The sequence below is a fragment of the Poecilia latipinna genome, unplaced genomic scaffold (genome assembly GCF_001443285.1).
Source record: "Poecilia latipinna isolate Pla-1442-1.1 unplaced genomic scaffold, P_latipinna-1.0 Scaffold1915, whole genome shotgun sequence".
NCBI lineage: Eukaryota > Metazoa > Chordata > Actinopteri > Cyprinodontiformes > Poeciliidae > Poecilia > Poecilia latipinna.
Genome location: NW_015114531.1, coordinates 31,587 through 41,541, shown reverse-complemented (window position 1 = coordinate 41,541; position 9,955 = coordinate 31,587). Strand labels below are relative to the sequence as shown.

Sequence of the window (9,955 nt, the reverse complement as noted above, 5' to 3'; positions counted from 1 at the left end):
ATAGGCCATTCATTGAAGGTGCGCCTTATAGTGCGGAAAATACGGTATATATATATATATATATATAAACTAAATTAATCAGTAAGTATAGACAGATAAGTATAGACAAATAAGCATAGATGTGCTTCCATTTTCCTGCATACAGCAGAGAGGAGTGAACAAAGTGACTCACTATCTTCCGGACACCAGATGGAGCTGGCTTCATGGCTCTTTTCTGATCCAGAGTCTGCATGTCAGAATGCAGAGTGAAAACCTGGTAACTGAGAGGTAAGACACATCAATCCCACAAGCAAGGCCTAGTGGTGCAGGTCAACACACAGAACAAACAGTGAAAGAACACCTTATATAGAAAGATTTGCAAATACAGAGAGTTACATTACAGTAATAACTTTTAACAGTTTTTGACAGGTTTTTACGGCTATAAGGTATTATTAGACCTTTGCCATGCTTTCTTTGCCTTATTACCTCTCAGAGTGAGTGGAGAACCTCTTATCATCAAAGAGGATGCGATCCCTCAATGACACAATTTCATCATATCCAGGAAGAAATATGAGGACAGCACCTGCAGATCACAAGATAAAACTTCACATTCCTGCACAGTTTATGTTGTGGTGACTGAAGCTGAAAACTAAAGATAACTCACTGTCAAGTTAAAACAGCAAATGGTACACTTGTGAGTGCATTTACTATCTCCACCCAACTGGCACACACATCAGAGAGAATCAAGCGCACCCATCCCTTTCACTCAGGCCCATCTGAAGTCTATAAGGTAACTTGGCACACCTGTGCTCACAATGATCTCTGCAGACAAAGAGCCTCAGCTTCAAGCTTCCACAAAGACACTCTGGTAGGAACTGGACATGATATCATTTAATCTGCATTCAGAGACCAAATTAGCCTTGTTGATGAAATGGGTTTTATGTGTTTAGAATGTAGTTTATTTATTTGTTCATTCACTGTTAACTTAAAAGTAGGTTGTTAACATTACCTGGAAAACTAGTTAATTAGGTCATTGTGATCTGTAATTGATTTTGTTTCATTTGTTTGTAGGTTTTCAACCTACTCTGTGACTACTTTGACTACTCCATGCGAAGTCATGGTGGTCTTGCACTGTCAATTGGAATAATCTAAAGACAAAAAGAAAAGATGAATAAAAGATGAGTGGTCACTGCGTTTCTTTGAGGGAAGCAAGCTTTTTCAAGTTTGGGTAGAAGCTGAGGTGGTTTAAAGGGAGCAAAAAACTTGTCACTCACAAACCAAGTATTCTTTACTACCAACAAAGAGGGGAAAAAAAACTTATGAGTAAGCGTTGAGAAGGAAAGTAAGCAGAACATAAAGTTAAATTGTCAGAATATTATACATAACTCCCACAGTCTTCCAAGTTCCCACAAACAATTGGAAAACTCAAAATCAGACTGAGGAAAAAGCCAACTGGCTTAGACTGAGCCTCAGATTCGGGAGAAATTATGAAAATCTTAGGACCAATAAATTGGCCAGCAGAGAAATTTTCTCCAATTTCCTTCATTTTAGGAGCTTGACAATTGGCTGATACATACTTACTCGCACCTGGATGAGGGAAGTGGCACTGCCAGGACTCTCTTCCTGTAAAAACTTACAAGAATTGGAGAGGACTCCTGCCTGCTTGATTAGTTTTCCAGCTACCTCTCTGACAGACTACAATTTGTCAGGATAAAGGACATGTCTGATACTGTGGTCACCAGCACTGGAGCCCCCTAGGGTACGATACTCTCACCCATCCTCTTTAACCTATACACCTGGGACTTCTGTAAAAACTTTGAAATGTGTCGCATCCAGAAATATGCCAATGACACTGCCATCATGGGGTGCATCAAAGACAACAAAGAGGAGTAGAGAAGTCCGATGTGGAACTTTGTCTGGTGCCATACAAACAGCCTGCAGCTAAACACATCCAAGACAAACGAACTGGTCATTGACTTCAGGAGAGACGGAGGCAGCCCAAAACCAGTTCTGACAGGAGTGGAGGGAGTGGAGATCGTGCAGACCTGTAAATATCTTGGTCTGTGTTTGGACAACAAACTTGACTGGACAAGTAACACCAAGCAGCTATATAAGAAAGCCCAGATCAGGATGTACTACCTGAGGAGGCTGAACTCTTTCAACATCTGATGTTGAAAAAAAAGATGATGAGGTTGTTTTATCAATCTGATATTGCCAGCGCCTTGTCATACACATGACCAAGCTTAGCCAGACTGGTCGACCAGTCAGTTTGGCTAAGCTTTTAATGTTGTAATGTTTTAAGTGTTTTTACGTTTTATGTGTTGTATGGGAGACAGATGACAATTTTCCTGAGGGAAAATCTTAAATCTGTCTATCCATCCATCTGTCTAGAGCTTATCCATTGATCTTATAAAGGATCTGAAAGAAGGCCGACTGACAAACCTGCCCACCAAGTCTCATCTGCATGTAACAATAAGCACCCAACTGTTGCCAACTTAGTGACTTTGTTGCTACATTTACAATCAACACTTGAAAAGTGAAAACCTACAATTTTCATGTCTGATGAAAAAAACAAAACTGTACAAAGAAAACTCAGAATAAAAACTTTAGTCATGAAATAAGTATATTTCTTATCTTTTCAGACAGATTTCATCCTACCATTATTTTATGCACCCATAATCAGCTACTGCATTATGTCCATATTGTTCAGTTTTCCTGCAGTCACAGAACACAGAACAGTCTCAGGTGCAACACTATTTTACTGACTTGTAATACAGAGGTCCAAAAAGCAAGCTGCGAGACTCCAAATGAACCCAGAGTGTAAAGAAAATAGTTCAAACTGGATGGAAGGAGTTGCCTCAATGCTAAACCTCACCCTCATTAGTGGTGGTGCAGATGTTGTGGAGCAATGTCATGATGAGATCCAGGTCCACCCGCTGGTCATCAAAGCTGTGGTGGTACTGTTTGAGAAGCTCTTGTTCTTCACTGCTCAGCTCTGTAGGACTGCACTGTACCAACGCCGATTCCTCCAGGCTGCTCACTTCCCCCAAAGGTCTGCACAGAAACAAAAGAACATTTTTGCTTTTAATTGTTTATAGTATTCACAATTATCCTAAAAAAATATATAAGTAAACAATCATGTGCTTCTATAGGAACCGGGCTTGTGTGTTGTTGTGCTGATGTCACCCCAGGAATCATCCCAGCAATATAAGAGGCAGCTAGGGCAGCAGGCATGACTAGTGCAGATCATGGATCTTCAGTTTCTTTGAAAATGGTGGAATACATGGTTGCTGAATTTGGTTTGTTGTCACCGGGAGAGGGAGGGAGGAGGGAAGGGGGGCAATTTCAGGAAAGACCAGAAAACACACATCACCTTCAGCCATTTATAGGTTAACGACTAAAAATGCTACAGTTGGCTCACAGGCTTAGTGCAACACAGGTAATCCCAATGTTTGGATTAGAACTGGTTTCACGCCTTTTACTTGAGATTTCCAAAACAAATAAGCTACAATTATTCCAAATATGATTTTCATTGAAACAAGTTTGTTTCCGATAGGAAGAAAACAGGTATCTGGAAAAACATACGGTAATAAAGCTATACAATAATGGTATTGATTTGGGAAAGAAAAATAATTTGTTTATATTAATTTTAAAAAAATCATTTATGCCCTTCTATGGAAAAAGCTTTATTTTTTTTATTTATAACGATCAATCCCTTGTTATAATTGCATGTTTCCTTTGGTATTTTGATGGTTTCTTGTTTAGCGATGAGCTCCAAGCCTTTGAGGTTGGAAAGTTTCCTTGCCATCATCCTAATCTTTAGCTCAATCCACAGATTCACTCAGTACTTCAACAAACGACTTGTTTCAATGAAAATCATATTTGGAATAATTGTAGCTTAATTGGACCACTCCGAAGCATTAATATTACTATTATTAGACTAGAGCAGGGGTGTAGAACCAGTTCAGCATTAAGATCCAAATAAAGCTCATCATCACCGTAAAGAACCACATAATTTCAAGATTAGCTTTATACCACATTGCTTGCTGAAACAGCTTTTTTCTTAGTCCCTAATGTTTAGTGGGACACCTGACAGTGTTCATTTTACAAGTGTCTTTAGATTTGGTTTGTACCCTGCTATAGCTACTCTTTCACATGTCAGTGAAAACAAGACAAAGATTAGACTTGCTTAGGTGCAGTAAAAATTTATTCACAGATGTACAGAAAACTTTTGAGTTCCATCTGCCAAACTGTCAGATGTGGAAGTGTCTCATGCAGAATATTTTTTGAAACATGGAGAATTTACTCGCATGGCTCAGATTTGTACCTATTTGAGGATATTGTGGTGATCTCTACCATTTGCATAATTTACACTGTAGTGTAAAATATGCAAAGATCATCACTTTTAGCCCTATTTAAAAACTTTCTGGATTCACCTCTGCTCAATAGTTTTAAGGGGGTATTTAATAAACATTAATATTCAAGCATTAATACAAATTAAACCTTACTTAAAGGTTAAACACAGCGGGTCTGATGCATCATAATAAATATCATTATTAATTTAATCTCTCGTAGGAGTCTCTTCTTTCTGATTTTTCTCACTTTTGTTCTGTTTTGTTCTGCAGTAGGAAAATCACTAAATATCTCATACCCACAAACCTGCCACACTCCACTCCAAGAGCGGTGACACCAAAGTCCTATATTGGACCAAAAGTAAATCCCTTTTCAGTTGTATTGTGTTAGTTCAAAGTGGCTAGAGCTATCGAACCAAAGGAGGCTCATTGGAGTTCATTCCCTTGTTTTCCTCTCTAAGCGTAAGGTCAGATGTTTACATCTCCAAAATGTGCACTGAAAATTTCAAGAGTTCATTTCAGAGAAGCAGAAACACCAGTTAAATCTTTGTGAAGCATATAAAGTCATTCTGAGTTACCTTCAGATTTTCTTTTTCACCGATTAGATATCATGTCTTTTGATGCTATTTCTTTCCTTAATTAATTCAGTTAATTATTAAACATCAATCCATCCACTATATAACACACTTGTCCTTGCCGGGTTGCGAGGAGAGCTGGTGTTCATCTCCAGCGGTCAACTGGTGAGAGGCAGGTTCCACTCAGATCAGATCGCCAGTCCATCGCATCAAATAACAGTATCATTTCTAATACAATAATTAGTGGTTCTATTTAGTCGCTACCAGGCCTGTCATGATAAACAATAAATCAATTAATGGCATTATAAATGAAAATTATCAACCTCATTTTAATTTATTGGCTTTATCGTTTTTTTCCTGCCTTTTTCTCTTTCCATTGATGACACTGGATGAAAAAAGGCTGAACTCTGGTGCTCTTCACTAACCCCTCCTGTAAGGAGGAGTGAACTGTTGCATCAGGTACTCGGATATGCTGAGTACCTGATTATGAAGTATACATACTTCATAATTGTACTCTTAGTTGAATGTAGTTTTTATTTCCACCTTGGTTTTATGTTGTTTAGTTTTTATTGAAATGCATTTTTTGTTAACAGAAACTGAGAGTCCATTTTATTTTTGTTTTTGGTTGTTTTGGTTATTTTGTTTACCAGTTCCAATGTTAAGTGTTCCCTTGAATATAAAATGTATTTATTTTTTGCAGAATGTGCTTGCATTATTATGTCATTATCATTACATCAGTTTAAAATGATCGTTTATCGCAATAATAAGACAATTAATCGCTCAGCAAAATTTGTGTTAGGCCTAGTCACTACATCCATTATAATAATAAAACTTACTAATGAAGCCACAATAATGTAATTCTGGCAATTGATGAATATGCATCCATCGCGACCTGATTACGGACAAGGGTGTCAGAAAATGGATGGATGGACGGACATTCATCCCACTCCTGACAAAGTATGCAACTAGGACTCATTGATGAAGTGGAAGGATGACTTTTCAGATCTCTGATCAAACTTTTGAGACCGATTAGAATTTCTGATACATAAGCTATATAGTTGAGTAGTTCCTTTGGTTGCGACCTCTAATGATCCACTGCTTATGGACCATTAGCTCCTATCTATACTGTTTAATAGACTCACATTGAAGACTTGAGGATATCCATTGCTTCTGTCTGCTGGAAGTGTTTAGCAAAGTCTAAGGCAGTCCTGAAAAGAGATGTCAAAAAAGAGTCGTATGCCTCAAACAGTTTGTAAATATTTTCATCAAAGCAAAGCTAATAGACTATATTGTGACAACATCTACTCCATTATTCAAGTTATCCATCTTTTGAGTTGGTACCATAGGCATACTTTTAATTACAAAGATTAAAAGCCATTTTAATCTTTGTAATCAAAGTTTTGAATTATAGGAAAGAAATGTGTGCCTTCCTACCACCCGTTAGATGCCTTCATGTTGATATCAGCACCCATACTGAGCAGCTGCTGCGTTTGTGGAAGGAATCCCCGTGCTGCTGACACCATCAGAGCTGTGGAGCCGGTCTCACTGTGCATGAAGTCCACTGAACCACAATTCAGGACAGAAGAGAGATCCTTCATCCAAACCTGCTTTCATTATGCATTACTTCAAGTATAAGAGCGTATGTATCTGTTATGGTTTTGTACTGACATCCAAGCATCATCTTTATTCTACAGTATTAAGTCTTCATATTTTCTAGGGCTGTATAATTATATTGATTCTACGATATTTATAGATTTTTTTTCCCCGTTGGAAGATATCAATTTTTCATCCATGAGTATCGATACGTTAAACCATAGGGGTCCATAGGCCTATACGTCTTGTTAACATGTCTGATTTGTGATGGCGTAGCAGCAAGATCCCACCTCCCCTCAGTCTCACTTTCAACTTGTGCTTAAAGCGCACATTATAAACTACACACCAGTTTTCAAATTGTGTTAATAGGCCTTATGCTAAATTAAGTAAGCCGTATTTTTCCGAATGTCAGAGAAATGTCAAAAAAACGGCTTTTCCGGTTATGTGACAGGGAGTGAGCTTCCAAACGTAAAAAACAAAATGCAACAATAGATTCCTTTGTTTTTGGAAACTCTAATCTTCAATAAATAACGATGGGCTGTGTTTTGTTGCTAAGAAACAAAGTAAAGTTGCGCAAGTAACTTTAAAAGAGAAGCGGAATGGTGTAGCGGCAAATACAGTGAGATCGCGAAATTAATGCAAAGTTTGGATATTGGAGCGACTGGTGGCATCCACTTCGTAATTTGTTTTTAGCTTAGTGGTTTCTGTTCTGTATATAAAGGATTACCTGAAGAATCAATGCGCAGCAGGTAGCAGCGCTCTGTTTTGAGCTGGAAGACGAAGAGGGGAAACCCGCAGCCGGAATCCGCGGTGCTGTGAGGATTGCCATGATGACGATGGCAGATCGATCATTCTTATTAGCAACTGATGAACAGTATCAGAGACTGAGAGTACGATGAGATCCTGGTAGTCTGAGAGGCAGCTACTCAGAGATCCAAGCAGGGGAATGGCGGCGCTGCGCAGCTGCAAGGAGTCGATCACTATGGGGTGAGGCAGAGCCACTCCCCCAGCAGCTAGTAGTAAACAGCTTATAGCCACGGCTAACTCTGGGAGTCAAGGTAGAAAAGCCTTATCCCCATAGTACAAAATACCTTTTTTCACCCCTCCACCTCCTCTCCAACACACAATTATAAAATTTTTTGGCAACTTATTTTGACCTATGATGTTTTGTCAAAAATTGCATACAAACAAATGAGGAATTGCCTTCATTTTCATGCTGATGTTATAAAATTGTGTTGCTTGCAATATTTTTTACATCAGTTTAATAAATGTACAGTATATATTGTCATTCTAAATTTTAAAAACCATTTGTTATGAATATTTGAGCGTTTCATAATGGAAAAAAAAATTACAATTTTTCCAAATCGGGTTTTGTTTTTCTGTGACTCAAAGTCCAAAATGCAGCCAAAGTACGTCCAAAAGAAAAACATAAATACAATTATTTGCATATTGAGAGTCTACAGAGGCTGATAATCTCCCCACTCAGCTCCCGGATCACTGTTGAAACTTTGAGTTTTATGTCAAATCCACATGAATTAAATGACAGAAACAAAATTTCTCACTGCATCTTTGTCCAGCTGTAGATTCTAAGTCTTTGTCCAATCAGAGTCAGGTATTGCGTAGTTGTTTTTAATCAGTTTTCAGCTAATTAAGTCCAAGTCTGTAGAACACAAAATGTCACCAAAATCACTCTGTCCCTCTAAAATCTGTCAGAATATCGTAAAAGTGCATTGAATCGTATCATTTGCCAAATATAGTGATATATATCGTATTTTGATTAGAATATCGTATAGCATATCGTGAGATTATTGTCACTACACCCCTAATATTTACAAAATTGGTATTTTTACACACATAACCTATGACTAATGGCATTCTTGAAATAAAATTGATCAGAACAGTACATTCATTCAGCTTACACATTACTTCACCCTATCATTCTACTCTGATCGTTCTTGCAAAAGGACAAAATAACATCCAGTTGTCTCTAGATTCCACCAATTTCAATGTTTCTAATTGAGATATTATGTTATAATAATTAAGGCAAAATTTTCTATACATCAAGATCTGTTGTATTTGTGGACATTCGTGTCTTGATAAGTATAGTCGCTATGCCATACTGGTCCACTGCTCAGATGAAGGACTGACCAGAGCTCTGTGAGACTGTTCAAAGTTTGGGATATAGTTTTAGAACCTAAATTTGCTTTTACCTTCCTTACTTCCTCCCTGATCTGTCTGCTGTGTTCTTTAAGCTTCAAATTAAATGTAGATTAGTGTATGTAGACAAATTAGATGTGAAGAGAGAATCTTACCTGGGACACTTTCATTTAGAATGAGGTTGAAGAGCTGACTGAAAGCCTCCTGGTCTTCATGCAGGAAAATGCTGGAAATGCAGGAGTCCATCTCCCGCAGCAGCCATGGTTCAAGCTGATCTGTGTCATTTTCGTTCTGTGACACATAACAAAATGTTCACAGAGAACGTGTTCTCTAGACAGCACTTCAATAAGATGGTGAAAAACATAAGGGAACTATGGAAAAATTATTCAGGCTTTCTGGAACTCACCGTTTCTCTCATTTTCAGTCCAGTTTTAGGATCCATATTGTGCAATGTGCACATAAAGTGGACATATGCTTTTCAAATGTAAGTCATTCACTTACGATCTGCAATGCTTTGGTCTGAATTCCTGGTTATTGTGATTCCACAGACCCTGGTTTACCTCTGTTAAGGCGTTTTAGAGCAACTCGTTTTCTGCGGTATCTTTTGTTGTTGTTGTTTTTTTAACCTGACAGACATTTCTCATTTCTATATATATTTTTTTTGTTAAATCTAAAAGGTAGGTTTAAAAACAGTTACACAAACTCCAGACATATCTGACACAGGATGTAAGAATGGATCACCTTTCAGTGGAACATTAGCTGTTATTACCTAGAGGTTCATCTGAACTTTACTTTGTTTAAAAACTGTTCATAAAACTGTGTTAATGTTCTTTTAATGAACTGAATGAAACAAATCTGAATAAGTTGTGACTTTTCAAAAGGCTGGTAGTAACAAGACTTAGCTTTGATTAAAAGCTTATTCTCTGCTAAATTGTAAACACTTTTCAAACTTTTTACTTTCGCATTTAGCACCGATATATAGGCAGGTTGCAGTATTAAAGAAAATGGCTACAACGACTGAGTGGAGAGCTGACAAGGCACAGGCAACTAATGATAAAAATCTCTTTATAGTGTGAAAACCTTCCGGCTTCTTGAAAACAAAATATAAAGAAACAATGAATCACAAAAAGACCTTTGCAAAGTACTGTAAACAAGTTGTTTTATGAAAAAAATGCGAGTAAAATCTTGTAAATTTTATAGTATTTTTTTAAATTTCCCAGATAGTTTACACCAGTGGTTCCCAAACTTATTCTTCTGCGCCCACCCAGTGGTTTCCAAACATTTTCTGCGCCCCCCCTA

At 37.7% G+C, this 9,955-nt stretch overlaps 1 protein-coding gene across 2 annotated transcripts in view; it reads right to left on the bottom strand.

Moving 5' to 3' along the window:
• Positions 1–9,955, bottom strand: part of ythdc2 (YTH domain containing 2) — a 62,873-nt gene that overhangs the window by 28,761 nt on the left and 24,157 nt on the right. For both annotated transcript variants that reach the window (XM_015015479.1, XM_015015480.1), the window contains exons 11-16: positions 8,812–8,947; positions 6,341–6,467; positions 6,049–6,114; positions 2,855–3,033; positions 466–562; positions 173–260 (exon numbers count right to left, since the gene is read on the bottom strand). In XM_015015479.1, the coding sequence (XP_014870965.1) occupies positions 173–260; positions 466–562; positions 2,855–3,033; positions 6,049–6,114; positions 6,341–6,467; positions 8,812–8,947 (693 nt within the window). The remainder of the gene's footprint in view (positions 1–172; positions 261–465; positions 563–2,854; positions 3,034–6,048; positions 6,115–6,340; positions 6,468–8,811; positions 8,948–9,955) is intronic.